This window comes from Argopecten irradians, chromosome 11 (assembly GCF_041381155.1).
Source record: "Argopecten irradians isolate NY chromosome 11, Ai_NY, whole genome shotgun sequence".
NCBI lineage: Eukaryota > Metazoa > Mollusca > Bivalvia > Pectinida > Pectinidae > Argopecten > Argopecten irradians.
Genome location: NC_091144.1, coordinates 31,724,709 through 31,741,154, shown reverse-complemented (window position 1 = coordinate 31,741,154; position 16,446 = coordinate 31,724,709). Strand labels below are relative to the sequence as shown.

Below are 16,446 nucleotides of genomic sequence, written 5' to 3'. Positions count from 1 at the left end.
TATTCCATTATAATATTTTCCTCTTAGTACCTTTCTTCAAATCTATAGTGAAACCCGTGTTTTAAAATATTGTTTCACGTTTGATACCCATTTTGTACATTTTCTAGCTTATAACAAAACTATGCGAAATATAAATAAAGACGTTCTTTACATTTCTATGTTCTGCTATTAACTACTTTTGATTGTGACCCTTGTCGTGGATTGATAGTCCTAACATGGGTGGTAGACCTGTCAGGATGTTACGATCATTTCGCGATTCTGAAATTAGGTTTTAATGAATATTGAAACAAACAAAAACTGAATCTTTGTAATTGAATGAGTGGAAACTTGACACACCTTAAAGTCTCATTATGTGGTTTGATTTAATGGATCCAATGTCCTATTATCAACCAGGGTCATTTAAGGACGACCTCCCATGTGGTCAATATTTTATGTTTATGAGGCTGCGGCATATTCATGTTGTGTCTACTTATAATAGTGGACCTAACATTTCATAATGCACTTATTTTAGTATAAATATTCTAATATAGAATTATTTTTACTCTGGACAAGTACGAGATTATTTTTTTCGTTACCCCAAATTTTCTATAAGATCAATAGATAAAGATATTGAAAAAAATGAAGTGATAACTTTCTATAAGATAAATATATTTATTATCTTTATCTATTTATCTTATAGAAAATTTGAAGTGATAAAGAGATGATATCATACATGTCCAGAGTAAAATTAATTCGATGTTATAATATTTACACTAAATTAAGTAAATGCATTATACAATGTTATTTCAAGGATTTGACTTGATATTCCGTTAACTATCCAAACCTTTTACATGTGTGTACACAAAAGTGTTTGCGAATTCACGCCATAAGATTAAGTGTTTGATATTGAAATGCATGCATAAATCATATGCAAATATAATGTCATTTCATTTTCGATAATCCAAGCTTTAAAACATCCCACACGTTACATCCACAGCATAGCGACAGACAATCTGATTAAAACACAGATCCTTATAACCACTCCGTTCAATAGAGGATCTGACAATATCCCATAAGGGGTCACGTCGAAATGACCTTTACACCACGTGTACATCAGTGCAAATGCAGTTTCAACACCTAACAACATAATTTGAAAACGTCTTTTCGCTCCGGTATGTTTATACAATTAGCTTTGTTGTGCACTTCGGGCGAGATGGTTACATACACGAAAATAATTTCGACAGCTTTTTCAAACTATTTCGTCCCCAGTCAAGATTCTGGCAGTGACACTTTGATTGGCCATTTTAAAGGGTCATCTTGACGTGACCCCTAATGGGATGTTCTCAGATCCTCTTATCCAACGTAGTGATAATAAGGATCTGTATTTTAATCAGATTGAGCGACAGAAACAATAACCCTACAGTACTAAGTATCGATCGTGGTATCATTCATGCTAAGATCATAAGATATAAAACGCCAGCTGAATTGTAAGTGATAGAGATATCAACAAACTCTTATCGAATTACACAATGGACAACAATATACTGACTTGCTTTCTTAATGCTATATGACTCATTCAAAAAGTCAATAATACACAATTGTATCTGTATATTTATGAAAAGTTATTTATATTACTTCATATGTAAACGTTTCCAATTAATCATGATGATACCGCAGTGCCGGTTAGTTTATAAATACCAAGTCGCAGCATCTGTCGTCCATCAACTAAAATGCATGATCGACGAATAAGAAGTTTTTCTCTATAAAATCCTCCATCTCCTTTGCTTTAGGGTCAACAGTATCTTTGGATGATGTGAAATCGAATTTGTAATTAAAGTGTGATCCGGAGCCACCAGAGGCTGGAAAGGGGGAGTCCAAAAGGACTTTAACAGATTCTTAAAAATTCTAATTCTACTCTAGAAAAGAAAAGTTTAGTTCTTATTTGAAATTTAATATCATTCGGTGAAAGGACGTCAATTTATATACAACATTGTAACAGTTACTTGGGTCCAGGGGTCGGAGCGGCTAGCATCAGGAAGTACTTTAAGAAGTTTTAAGGTCATTCTGCTGTCATTCTTCTATTGAAGGAACAAACGAATTTTATTCTTCTTTATAGGTTGCATTGGGTATAGAAGAACAAATAGCATATAAACTGTTGCCATTGTTCCTCTGGAGTGGAAGGAGTGGCGCTCGTTAGAGTTTCTTTTTTCACAAATTCTTCAAAAATTTTTCTTCGACTTATTTGGTCTGCTGCATCCTTGGGTAAAATGGGAAAATGGAATCAGATTTGTAAGAGCTGTCACCATGTGGAATATTTTAGATGGAATGGCGGGTCAATAAGGAAAATTATTAAATTCTTTAAAATCGTTCTTGTAGGATTGAAATGATTTATTTCGCTGCTCATGCTTGGTCTGCAATGTCTAGTAAGGAACATAATGGGTGAAGCCAAAAAGGGGAAATTCACCAATTCTTTAAACCATCATTATCTATATGATATACAATACGTAATTGGGTTTCGACTTAGTACCTTCTTGGTTTAGATTCCTGCCCACAGATACCCTAATAAAACGACTGTGTCTAATGATAACACTAATAAAATGACTGTGTCTAATGATAACACTCAATCTATATACAATATGCATGGTCCAATCCAGGTGGGTAATAATGTCCTTTATCCTGCATTTACCGCACAGTCTGACGGATAAATACTGCCGGATAAACTAGTGGACAATAAGGTCCTATGTATCACTTGTTGTATCGACCTGCAGGCGCAAATTTGCCAAGAACATTATGAAAGTATAAATGCTCGGACTTGCGCATTATTTTCATACTTGTATCAAACATTTACATTCAATGTTTTATGAAAAAAGCTTCTTTTGATTATTATATTTGCTTACCAAAACGTTTTAAGTTCATGTGGACATCTGTACATCGGTAAAGAAAATCTCTTTTGGGGTAACTATTGAGTAGCCGAAGTAAGTTGTTTTTCTGCATTGGTGAAAATATGAATCACGAAAATAGCGGGCATCTTGGCCGTGTACTAAGTGAGGAACTTTGTGGAACCATTTGTATTAGAGCTTTTACCCATTATTGTCTAAATCTTAGTTGGAAAATCTAGGTTCTGCAATGATGCGCTTTCATGCCGACGTCTGTTGGCAGTTACAAGTCTAAAGGTCACATCATCAAATATAATATAAGTATGCTGACGTCTTATTAAAGGATTAACTTGGATAGAATTTTTATGTCATGAATATATAACACAAAACACTGAGTGTACTCTAAATAAACCTCGAAGTGGTTTATGATGAGACTACACTCAGATTTTTGTGTTATATCTCCATAACATAAAAATCTTTTCAAGTTAATCCTTTTTAATTGAATTTACTCCAGATATTCTCTTCAAATTTACAAATCAATTTTGGGAATCTTCTTTCTTTCATGAAATAATTGCGCCGTTATCACAGCCAATCAGAAGCGATGTTACAAACAACATTGTCATTTTTTTCCTTTATGGGCTGATAAAGTAAATTTTTAAGCCAATAAAAATGTTCGTTACAAACAAAATTGAATTATTGCTTTATAATTCCAATTATATTTACCGAGATGCCCCCCTTGTTTACGTCCACCATCTTGGAAAATTGCGAATAGATTTAACGTATCGCTGTATTTTCAACCTCCCTAAGTAGATGTTACGTGAAAAACGGTCCAACAGCAGAAAAAAATACCCCTTTATTCCCAAAAGCTTATAACCTCTCTTTGTGTATCATTTTCCTATGGAAACTTTTCGAAATAATGGTTACATTACTGTATTTCCTTTCAAATACAGCTGTATAGCTAAAATTAGAAGAAAAAAATGTCGCTTGCTTTTTGCAACCTCAAACTAAAAAGCAGTGTCGATGGACGACAATTCAACTCGGGTAAGTTGTTATAAAAAAAACAACTTATGATTCCTCTCTGAGTATAATTTTCGTGTAGTAACTTGAAGAAGAATCGCATTACTATATATGTCTATTTAAATAGAGCTAAAATGATAAAACCCATGCAATCTCGGATGGTAAGGCGCTGTTAAGTGACAATTATTTAAACAAAAAATGCTTGTGGATGGCGTGCTCCGGGAATTTTTATTTTCTAAAATAAATTTGAAAGTGGGTACTGTACGTTCACATACAAAATATACGTTGCTATGCTGCCAATGGTCAACTGAATGTAACTCTTGTGGGGTTAATTAATTGAGATTGTATGTCTTTGTTGCACATTTTCTAAGGTCCCAACTAAATTATGTATGATACCAACGGTTGTATACATTGTATGTACCAACTGAACTGGACCATTTTTTCGTGCAAAAGTCAACCCTGTGGACTCACTACTGCAGTAGGCCTACAGTAGCTCCCAGTACTGTATAATATTAAGAAATCTCTTTTTTAATAAAAAAAATAATGCATTAATTTATGCATTTAATTGATTTTTTTTCTCATTTTCGTTTTAATCATTTGTATTTGCCTTTAATATGTTTAAAAACATTAAAACAAATTAGGACTGGGTCTACTCCGGAAATCACTTCCGGAACTTTACGTTATCCTTTTTATAATATCCAATATGTCTGCGCCCTTGAAAATTGTGCATTTCATGTCAACCAAGTATGTAATGGCGTGAAACGTGAACACATAAATAATATAGGCCAACTTCTAGATAGTCACTATGCCGGATTTAAAGGAACAGGCATCCCAAAACAGCATGAGAAACGACCAATCGTCAAGTAAACAAACAACCTCAAAGGGAACTCATGAACCCGGATCAGGGATTCGCTCTACACAAACCACAACGGCTTTCCGAGTGGTTAACTTCGAATTATATGCAAGACCGGTAAGATTTTCTTAAGTCAGACTTTGCGTAGAAAGAAAATTACAAAAATGATAGTTTTGTTTATATCCATCGTCATGCCTGAATGACACGGTCAAATAATTATATATAATTACACAGAAGTTTGACGTTTGTTCATTAGTTTTTCAATCTGATTAATTATATAATACAGATCCTTATTATCACTACGTATGGCCGGAGTGGTTATAAGGATCTGTGTTTTAATCAGATTGTTATTTTTTAATTTAGTTTAGTCACTACTTCAAGCACCCGTGATTTCTTGTGCTCTACTCACAGGGCCATTTTTAGTTTCTATATGAAAAACTCAGAAAAAGTAGCCAGAAATACATATAAAATAACGTGTTATTTTATATGTATTTCTGGCTATTTTTTCATATAGAAACTATACATGGCCCTGTGCTCTACTGTACAGCTTCATGATGTGGTCAGAGTAAAAGTCATATTTATTTTCTGCAATCTGTTAGATAACGAAGTGTTTCAAGCGATCATCTTCCCATTTGTCTGTCACCTTTCTTCAACAGAACACGGTTACCATGGCCGTGGGTGCCACACTATTCCTGAGTGCTGTTGGATACATTATATACATGAGAACCAGAGACACTAAAGACAATGATAGACTATACAACGCTATGGACGAAGATGGTCGTTTGGTTCGACGGGAACGAGTGTCAAAGTGGGATTAATATTGAAAATAATTTTTGTATAAATGATTGTGTATGAACTTTTTTATGTGTTATAATAATTGACTGTGTGAAGAAGGTTTTCAGCAAGGTTTTATCAGACTAGTATAAACTGTACATATAATATTAATAAAATGTACATGTTCAATAAGGAATTGTAAGTTATTCACAACCATAAGAAAAAATTTCCTGGTTCTTTATGTACATTAATTTGGTTTATTAAAAACAAATGCTACAGAATGAGAAGAAAATGAGTTTTTTTGCAATTGTACTCGAATACAAACTAAGTTTGTTTGTAATGTTTATTTTTTTCAGTAAAATGTTTCATTGTTAATATCATCTTTTTAATAAATGTTTGATGTTTATAAGCAAAAATTGTCATTTGTTCTTCTGTGGATTTTTTTTCCCTTTTACATAACTATTATGAGCTAATAGATAATAAAACTCAACTTCAGATATTCCATATTATTGTATGGATTGGATGTATGTTTGATTAGAAATGGTAAAATAAAAACTTGAATACTTGAATTCATAATATCCATCTTGTTTATTTAAGATCAATATAACATGTATTATAAAACAAACAAATGCATTTAGGAGAGACATGAGTATTGATATCTATACAATCTATGTAAGACAAAAATAAAATCAAAATTGTTTTACCTAGGTATATGGAAAAAAAACCCAAACAAACAAAAAATTGAATTCTTCAAACAAAAAATTCAATAAGGTGCAGTGTAGCTTGTCTGCACCGGATGTCACTGGGATCAGCATATTTGGTCGGTATAGTCAGGTTACCAGATTATACAGGTTATAAGAAGAGAAGTACATTGTACATTAGGGGCCGCGGTGGCAGAGTGGTTAACATCTCTCGACTTATTACCACAAGCCCTCCACCTCTGGGTCGCGAGTTCGAATTCCATGCGGGGCAGTTGTCTGGTACATACTGACCGCTGGTTGGTGGGTTTTTTCCGGGTACTTCTACTTTCCTCCACCAATAAACCTGGCATGTCCTTACATGACCTTGGCTGTTACTAGGACATTAAACTAATAAAACCCACCACACATTGTACCATACAAATTAGCCAGAATATAGTGATCCGGATAAGACAAGTTATACTGTATTCACTTGATCCAAGTAGAAAGCAGTAGTACAAACAGAGAAAAACATTATTTTGTTCACTATCTGTATCTATTTTAAAAGTTTAAAATTCTATTAACTTAATAGAGAAATATGAAATATTCATGTATACATATATCTAAATGTCCCTTACTATTAAATATAAGTATCCACCACTCTTGTAGCAGATGCATATTAGAGTTATATAACCTTGTGAGTAGGTATTTCATGTGATATCATGTCTTTTCTAACAATGTGAGTTTTGCTCACAAAATAACGATGTCCAAATAGATATCTTCCCACAAGGGAGATAACTCTGCAATACACAAAGACGGAATGAACTACTGTCAAACTTTTACAGTAATACACTAGAGAAGCACGCTAGTTGTTCAGTTGTTTGAGATTATTTTTCTCACTTTACATAATCTTATACATGTACATACAAAACTTTTTCTTAGCACTTAATTTTATCAATAAATACATAATATTTACATTTATATATTTTAAATCTGTTCCCTGAAGACAGTCTGGCTCTACCTGCAGACCAAAACTGACATTATTGGTGTTCAATACCAATAAATTTACCATTGACCTTTGTTAGGATGGCCAGTTGGCCACTATGACATCTGAAATACTACCGTCTCCAAAAGCCTTTTAGGTTTTCCTTTAACAGGAACAGGTCACTAAAAGAAATACCTTGTTTGGTGTTTGTTTAGATAAATCTGGCTATACAACTTCATTCTTTATAGTTATACTCTTCTAATAGAAAAGAACAAGGAGACATAGCTGTAGATATGAACTCAAAGAATTCAGTCTTTCATAACAGACCAAGAGTCAGATATATCACAGTAAATTGTAAAACACACTTCACAGCTTGGTGTTGATGCAATTTGTGTTCTAAAAGTATTCCAAAGTTTTCCAACAATTTAGCACTAGACTGTCCTTAAATCTATTACAGAAAATAGTCACGTTCCTGGATGATTAGAGAGAGAGATTTTAAACTGTACAAATGTCATATTCATGATTTGATCCCTTCAGACTCTATACACTTAGCAATAGTGTTTAGTTGAATATTGGAAGTTCCTTCATAAATGGCTCCTACAATGGAAAATAAAAACACATTTAGATTATAATGTCTATGTTATTTCCATATTACTGCATAGCTGTAGAATGTACGGTTTAATAATATAGATATTTCGTTGTGAAATAATCTGTTGCTCCGAAATACAGAACAGACATTTCTGTTACAGAATCTTCACTCCGTGGCTTTGAATCCCTGCCTCACTCCCATCCCCCCCTCCCCCATTGTATTATTATTTTATACTTTTATCTTGCCTCTCTGATTTTTTTTGTGAACTGAAAGATTAATTAAGAGATTTTACAGTCAAAATGCGGCCAAATACTTAGAAAGCCTTGTGTTTCAAAATTATAAATCCCTGTCTTTATTTGCCCCCAATGTATTACCCCAGGTAATGTATAGGTATATGGGTTATAAACTCACCAATTTTACAGTCTCTGTAGTACTTATCTGTCAGTTATAAACTCACCAATTTTACAGTCCCTGTAGTATTTCTCTATTGGTTACAAACTCGCCAATTTACAGTCCCTGTAGATTTCTCTATTGGTTAAACTCACCAATTTTACAGTCCCTGTAGTATTTCTCTATTGGTTATAAACTCACCAATTTTACAGTCCCTGTAGTATTTCTCTATTGGTTACAAACTCACCAATTTTACAGTCCCTGTAGTATTTCTCTATTGGTTACAAACTCACCAATTTTACAGTCCCTGTAGTATTTCTCTATTGGTTATATACTCACCAATTTTACAGTCCCTGTAGTATTTCTCTATTGGTTATAAACTCACCAATTTTACAGTCCCTGTAGTATTTCTCTATTGGTTATAAACTCACCAATTTTACAGTCCCTGTAGTATTTCTCTATTGGTTACAGACTCACCAATTTTACAGTCCTTGTAGTATTTCTCTATTGGTTATAAACTCACCAATTTTACAGTCCCTGTAGTATTTTTCTATTGGTTATAAACTCACCAATTTTACAGTCCTGTAGTATTCTCTTTGGTTATATACTCACCAATTTTACAGTCTCTGTAGTACTTCTCTATCGGGTAATCTTTGGTATAACCTACTCCTCCCATCCACTCCAGACATTTCGTTGTTGTCAGTGCTGCAACCTGTTCAGTGCGATGAAAATTCAAAAGTCTGACATACTTTATGTTCTCCGTAGTATTCATGCTTGTCAATAACTTCATAGTTTGATAACAAGAAAAGTTTGTTCATCAATATGTGTGTAAGGCTACAGGTCATGATGGAAAGATATTACACCTACTTCACCTCAGCCCAATGTACAATTATAATCACCTACAAAAAGGACCTGGTATTAAAGATATCAATTGATACAATAAGAACACAGTTGATATGATTAAAACTATTGAAATATTTAGTGATTTTTAACAAAATGTGACACTTTAATGTCAAATACTACATCCCAAATTACATCATAGTGGCAATTTCTAACATGAGAGTACTCCAACTATGTTAGAGGTATAGCACTTTGTGACACTTTTGAAATGACAGTCAGCAAAATAATGTCCGATAAGAAAATGGCTGACCAGTGGACTCTCATGTTATTGGAGTAGAATGAAAGTTTGACTTTTATTTGAAATGGTTAAAATGAAGTTACTAGTAAATGAATTGAATCTTACCTCTGAGGCATAGTACTTAGCCATAGCTGCCTCCTTGATGAATGACTCACCAGCCTCTTTTTTACGGGCCGCATTGTAAATAAGCAGACGGCAAGCCTCAATCTGGGTGGCAACATGAGCAATCTGATGCTGCATGGCCTGTAAGGAGGCGGAAAGGTTAGTAAACATAGTTTCTTCACTGATGATAAAGGCGATATATTTCAAAATTCTTTAAATAAAATGATGTATATATTTATACTGTATAAACTTCTCTTAAAGATGCTCCACCGCTGACAAATGGTATTTTTTCACTATTAAAAACAGGAGCAGACGATTTAGTATTTTTCTTCAGTAACAAAAGTTACTTACTTTATACCATTACCACCATTGAAAAGTTTGAGCTTCTAATTTTACTTCAAGTTAAAAATATGAAAAATAATTAATTGCATCCCGAAAAAAATCCGTACCACTATATCCTATATGAAATGAACTACTGCATGAGCATGTACCAAAGGCAAAATAAATTATTTTTATATTATTTTTTGTGTTAATTAGACTACTATATACACGATTAAACACCAATTATTGTTCAAATGATGAATATCATTTTTGGTCTGTCGGCGGTGGAGCATCTTTAAAATTTTCATTATATTAGGTATTTCGCTTAAAGATGCTCCACCGCCGACAGAGCGTCAATAATATTCATCATTTGAACAATAATTCTTCTATGGAATTCTTGATAAAATTTGATCAAACCAGGTCCAAATCCAGTATCAAAAACTTTTTTTTGTCATACGTAAATAAACCATGATTCTTCATGTACCTGAAAATCCCAGACTCGTTTACCAAACTGCTTCCTCTCTTGTGTATATGGTACCGTTGCGTTGAAACAGCCTTCAGCCAAACCCAACATCTGAAAATTTCAACAGAACTGAAATTAGGATCTATAAAGTATTCATGTCTTATTTCCAACCTAATAATTTTAAACGTATGTGGCCTGAGACCAAATTGATTTGCGCTCTTCTTAGAATCGAAGCTTTGAAAGATCTTCCAGCTCCTTAAAAGGGAATAGGCTTCTAGAATTGGAGGAGCTATAAATAGAATGATATCAAAAGTTATATTCTAAATAAAGAAGAGGGCCAATCAATATGGTCTTTGAAAAAGAAACTCATAACAGACAATGAAACAGGACTTTATGTACCATTTCGGGGAGTTTTTGGTAATAAATTTCAGGACAAACCTGTGATCCAATTCCTATACGCCCTTCATTGAGTATCTCTATAGCATATTTATAACCATGTCCAACTTCTCCCAACACATTGGTGGCGGGCACCTAGAATTAGAAAAAAAAAATTTGTAGAAAAGGACAATAATAAAATTCTTACATACACCACCCACTTTTCATAACTTAAAACTAAAGCTTTTATTAAAATCATTATTCAAAGTTAGTAACAGAGGCTGAGACTAATTTCAAAACTTTTGTCAGTGCCCCAAAAGACTAAATGAAAAGTAGCTTTAAAATACTAAATACAACAATAAAGTCATTCAGTATATTTTGAATGAAACTCAGCATAGTTGGACAAATGACAGCTCCAACACATAATTCAGTAAATCCTTTAAAATTAACAGTACAAGAGATTTTAAAGTACATTGTACATGTACTAGGCAGTGTTTTGGTGATGATTGTTCATGCAAACAGTATACCTGTAATTTGAAATTATGCTGTAATACTATGGTTACCTTAACATTTTCAAAATGTACAGGACATGTACTAGAGGCCCGTATTCCTAGCTTGTCTTCTTTCTTTCCGATACTTAGTCCTTCTGTATCTCTGTCTACAAGGAATGTGGTGATTCCTTTGTAACCCTGAAACATTTACTCATCAGTGAACAAATTGAGATATCCATGAGTCAGTTGTTGAAGTTTTAATCCTCGATACATGTACACATTCACAACAAATTTTTTTTGGATGCCAAAATGTTTTCCTTTTATTTAGAAGAGTATATGTCTTTTATCCTGAAGTATTAATGCCATAATGCATACATGTATTACACGTCAAGATATAAAGTAAGGAATTGGATTGAACCCTCTTGATTTACGTAACATTATCGTGACAATTTGTTTTTCTCTTTTTTTAAAGATAACTTATGTCGATACATGTACACGTAATATGTTTTTATCCAAAAATATGATTTATGACTTACCTTTAGCTATATCCACAAGGATAGCCATGTTACATGTATGTCATTAATTACAAGCAAAGTTGAATTACCATCTTGAGTTTTTGAAGAAATATGAACTTTTTGAAAAGATTATGGGGATAAAATCAAACATAAGCAAATATGGGTACATCTAATTACTTTCACTAAGGGACTTATCTGAGGGTCCTATAATAGATTAACCCATTAATCAATAATTTAACTAATGTGGTATCAATTAAACCTGTCAATAACGACCACTCAAGAGACCAAGAAAAAATGGTCTTTACAGCCAAGTGGTCTTAATACACAGGTCAAATTGTGCTGAAATTGACCATTTGGGACTTTTGAGAAAGAACTCATTAAGCAGTTGGTCTTAATACAGAGGTAGTTTTTAAGGCAGGTTTATTTGCCTATTCACATGGATGTAGGGGTCAAATGGAGGTTCAAAATAGCATTTCCGCTTATATGAATACTTTGGTTATTCGCATATTTTTTTCTGGGAAATACTCTATAGAGATAAATAGAATCCTCTGTATATTCTAGATAGAGTAACTAATGTATGATTATTGGCTGTTTTACCAATAGTCTGAAGCTAACTTACAGCTGTAGGGTTGGCGTTTGCCATGACCATAAAGAGCCCAGCATGTTCAGCATTAGTGATCCAGATTTTGGTTCCGTTCAGGAGATATGAATCTCCTTGTTTCACAGCAGACATTCTCAAAGCAAAAGCATCAGATCCAGATTCAGTCTCGGACAGGCAGAAACTACCAATCTAGTAGGAAAATTTAAATCATAAAAATCACTTTCTGTGATATCAAAACATTCCACAATTCATATAGATCCATCAATCATTTTCAATGCTTTTTCTATACTTTTTGCATGCTATAGTTTTTTAATTGAATGAATTTGCTAAAATTATCTACCGTACCCAAAATTTTGGAATCTAGGATAAGGGGAGATCATTTCAGGAAAAGGCATTTTATATTGAATCTAATAATATACAGAATAATGAAATGCAGCATTTCGAATTGATGCAGTTGAAATTAGAAAACTGGCGGTTAACTCTCAATAAAACAGCAAATGCTGTGTACCAGTATTACTTACCGTATCTGTGGCAAGTCGCGGTAGGTACCTGTCCTTCTGGTCCTTCGTACCAAGCTTCATAAGCAGATTGTTGATGAGCGTGTTATGCACATCACACATAACACTGACCGATGCGTCCACTTTAGCCAGCTCCTCAATCACCAGATTTGCCATGAAGAAGGACCCATTGGTACCACCATACTCAGCAGGAATTTCAACACCCATTAACTGACAATTGGAAATGTTGAATCATTTGAGAAAACAAATCAGTAACCAATTTAATACAATTAACTCAAATACAATTCTGGTAATACTGACAAATGTCTAAAATAAAGGCATAAAAGATTATTTACCCCATTTTGAAATAAAGCATCCATTACAGTTTTGTCCATCTTGCTTTCTGCATCCATTTTCCTTACCAAAGGTTGGATAACTTCTTTTGCTACTTTGGCCACTGGAAAAAAAAAAAAAAAAAAAAATAATTGTATGCATATATAGGTAACAGCTGTTATCATCTGACAATTTTTAATTAAAAGAATGAACTGGATGAATAAAATATGTGATTTATGAATATGTTATATACATAATATGAAGTTTACTTGAAATATCCATTAATGAATTAAACAACAGAAGTGTATTTCAAACCTATACGATGATTATATTCGTTTTAGAACTTAAGAACTGAGACAATATCATATTTCAATATCTTAATAACAGTTATTTTTTGTAGTATGATTTTTATAATGGACTTGTATGTATGCATGGGTACTTTGATTATAACCCTGGTAGTTAGAAATTAGACCAAGAATGAAGTTATTGCCAACTTAGCCATATCATCATTGTAATTTTTTTAATCTTGTTATTCTACCTGATTCTTTCATCATCATTTCCTCAGAAGACAGCAGATCCACCGGTGGACGTATTTCTACAATATCCTGGACACGATCTGATGCTAATGAGGTAGCAAGTCCTCGAGCATGCAGACATCTTCGGACTCTTGAGGCAGACAGAACCTGGGGTGCCCTTTGCAGGGTACGATAAAGACTCCTCCCAAGGATCTGTACATATGCAAATAAGCTATATTATAAGAGCATTTGGTTGGTTGGTAGCTGGATACATGTAGCATGATGGTTATAATGTTCTATTAATAACTATTATCTGTAAGGTCATTTATACATTTATAGACAACCTCCTCTGAATACCACTGTGTTTTGTGTGTGAAATACATGTGTTTTGGGAGGCTTAGGTATCATCTTGCGGTGTTTTGTTCTAATTTTATCATTCTAATCTGTCTTTGTATGTCAGAGTTATCTCCCTTGTGGTGTCATTTAAGATGTCATTACTTTGTGAGTAAAACTGCTGCTGTATTTTCTCAAATTATCATATACTCAATATGATTCATTAATCAGTACCTACCCGTAAGGGCAGATAACTCTGTAACATACAACTACAGAATAGTAATATCTAATGGAAGAATGCAGGTGCCATTTGAAGCCAAACAGCAACCCCTAGCTATCCATTTACATTACACTGACAACTGGCAAGTATGGTAGTAAGATTGTTTCTTATATACCTGGTAATACATTTGTCTCTTCATCAATTAAAAACTGGGATCAAAAACAATTTCTAGAGTAATATTGGAAATTATATACAGACAGAATTGGATGATTTTAACTGTAAATAGACATGCGGGGATTTGTGTAAATAGAAAAGAGGATCCCGCCAAACCACAACCAAAAATATGAGGATTAACATTAAGGAAAAGGCGCAACTAAGCATCAATGATTACGAACTATTCAAGGTGGTCAAGGGATGAAATCGTCTAACTAACAGACCGAAGCCAGGTAGACCAGGTAGGTACTCCTAGAGGTATAGCACGACGAGACACTTTTGGAACATTACGTCGTGTCTAACCTCTATCTTCCGATAGGCCATTTGCCCGATGCTGAGGGTAACATTTTCAAAGTTTGGATTGTGACAATATAAAACGTTCAAACTATATTTAAATAATCATAAATGTCAAACACCTACCTCTTTTTCATAGATTAACAAGTATTTTGACAAAATAAGCCGTAAAATCCATCTAAAACAAATATTTACATCTTCTAACGTAAACTTTCATGACCCAGATAAAACTTGCAATCCGGCTGGTAAATAGAACAAACGAATTGCAAAGTCCCCAAAACGCTTGATCTGCCTTTACTTTTACTTGTATTCTGCCCGCTTGAATTCACATTCCGTTTTTTGTAGTAAACAGCCGCCATGTTTAAAACTAGGTTAAAATGTTACGGAAAGTATTCATCATATCTAATCCGCCAAAATACTATTTCATGAGGCCTCAAGTTATGATTTTACTTGATAAATGAGATAATTACAGGGATTTTTCTCCTTATATAACTGGGGTAAGTAAACGACCCCATTCCCAATGCCAAACCCCCCCCCCTCCTATATTTTTCCCAACAGCAATGAAGAATTCCCAAATCGAATTGCTGAGAAAATAAAAAGCTGTCTTGATGAAAGTTTGTTTTGTTTATGCAATTCAGGTCCATGTAAAAACAACATGTAACATCAAATAAATCAGTTACACAATATTTAATTACCTATAACAGCCTAGTTGCAATATTGTAGCTCAAAAGACTTTTAGACAGAAAAATAGTAGGCCAGGTATGTATATTCGTTCTAATAACAGCCATGATCAGTAATGGGTAACTTTTCCCTAAAACCGCTCTTTTCGCGATTAAAAATTCCCAATTTGTGTCAAAAACTTTTTTCCTAAAATACCCTGAAAAATCACTGAATTAATACCTAATCTGTAAGTACACATCGATGTTATCTATGTTAGAGCTAAAACTATTGATATTATTGAATTTTTCCTTCCGACTTCATCCGACATCGGTAGCTGCAACAAAGAAACAAGCCTTCGGAAATGAGAGTCGACAGTCAGCAAAGTAATATCCGATAAAAAAAATGGCTGACTAGTCGACTCTCATGCAATGGTAGTAACCAGGTAGGTAGATTGATTGACGGACACATAATACAGGCAAACTTAATGATTGATAATTAGTTAGTTTGACAAAAAGAAATGAAATACACCTGAAACAGATCATTATCATTCAGACACAGACCTTTAGTTACATAGTAATTTTTAAGCATGATATTAACCGATTTATATAACTTATGCTATTAAACCGAGTTTGATAAAAACAAAACCTTCAAATATTTCTGATTTTAAAACGGTGAGTCTGACCATTAAGGCATTTGATATTAAGAATTTTCATTCGGTCATTATAAATAATTGATATATATAAAAACATGTTAGTGTCAGAAGAAAGAGATGAAGTAATATGCATATGAACTGATGAACTTGTTATGAAACTTTGCATGCAGTCAAACTTTAGAAAGGACAATCAGCAAAGTACGGCTATGTAAAATGTCATCCATCTCATGTAACTCTAACGTATCACAATAAGTTAACTTAAGTTATTCTTTACAAATAAATAACTTAAATAAGGCTCTAAAGTTTATAAATGGAGCTGGAAAACAAGGTTGTTTACAATCTTACCATGGTCGCAGACATCTTGGAATGTTTTCTAAAAATTGATACGAGCTGTTTCCGGAAATATTGAACAGACGATTTTGCAGCTAAGACGGCACGTCGTCACGCAAACAAAATCAGAAATTATAGGATCCGAAAAAATCGTTTGACGATTAAATATTAAAGTTAATTTAGATAAAATTATTCGTGTTGATCAATACATTCCGTAATATATGTATACGTTAATCGGTTAAAGTGTTACCTG

At 33.5% G+C, this 16,446-nt stretch overlaps 2 protein-coding genes across 2 annotated transcripts; one reads left to right on the top strand and one right to left on the bottom strand.

Annotated features, from left to right (window-relative positions):
• The first annotated feature begins 4,553 nt into the window (after nucleotides 1–4,553).
• On the top strand, nucleotides 4,554–5,915 carry LOC138335315 (small integral membrane protein 8-like). The gene is made up of 2 exons (XM_069284343.1): nucleotides 4,554–4,842; nucleotides 5,382–5,915. The coding sequence occupies exons 1-2, from the start codon at nucleotides 4,678–4,680 to the stop codon at nucleotides 5,541–5,543; spliced, it is 327 nt and encodes a 108-aa protein (XP_069140444.1). The 5' UTR covers nucleotides 4,554–4,677; the 3' UTR covers nucleotides 5,544–5,915.
• Nucleotides 5,916–6,068: 153 nt separating this feature from the next.
• LOC138335314 (short/branched chain specific acyl-CoA dehydrogenase, mitochondrial-like) lies at nucleotides 6,069–16,342 on the bottom strand. The gene is made up of 11 exons (XM_069284342.1): nucleotides 16,209–16,342; nucleotides 13,515–13,704; nucleotides 13,000–13,100; nucleotides 12,668–12,874; nucleotides 12,165–12,335; nucleotides 11,103–11,228; nucleotides 10,603–10,695; nucleotides 10,186–10,275; nucleotides 9,384–9,521; nucleotides 8,753–8,852; nucleotides 6,069–7,758 (listed from the first exon to the last, which is right to left on the bottom strand). Exons 1-11 carry the CDS (start codon nucleotides 16,221–16,223, stop codon nucleotides 7,679–7,681), a joined length of 1,311 nt encoding a protein of 436 aa, XP_069140443.1. The 5' UTR covers nucleotides 16,224–16,342; the 3' UTR covers nucleotides 6,069–7,678.
• Nucleotides 16,343–16,446: the final 104 nt, after the last annotated feature.

Coding starts and splice junctions, on each gene's coding strand:
- LOC138335315 (XM_069284343.1), top strand. CDS start 4,678: ATGCCGGATTTAAAGGAACAGGCATCCCAAAACAGCATGAGAAACGAC. Junction 4,843..5,381: donor TCGAATTATATGCAAGACCG/GTAAGATTTTCT, acceptor TTTCTTCAACAG/AACACGGTTACCATGGCCGT.
- LOC138335314 (XM_069284342.1), bottom strand. Junction 11,229..12,164: donor CAAACGCCAACCCTACAGCT/GTAAGTTAGCTT, acceptor TAAATGTTTCAG/GGTTACAAAGGAATCACCAC. Junction 8,853..9,383: donor CTAAGTACTATGCCTCAGAG/GTAAGATTCAAT, acceptor CGCACTGAACAG/GTTGCAGCACTGACAACAAC.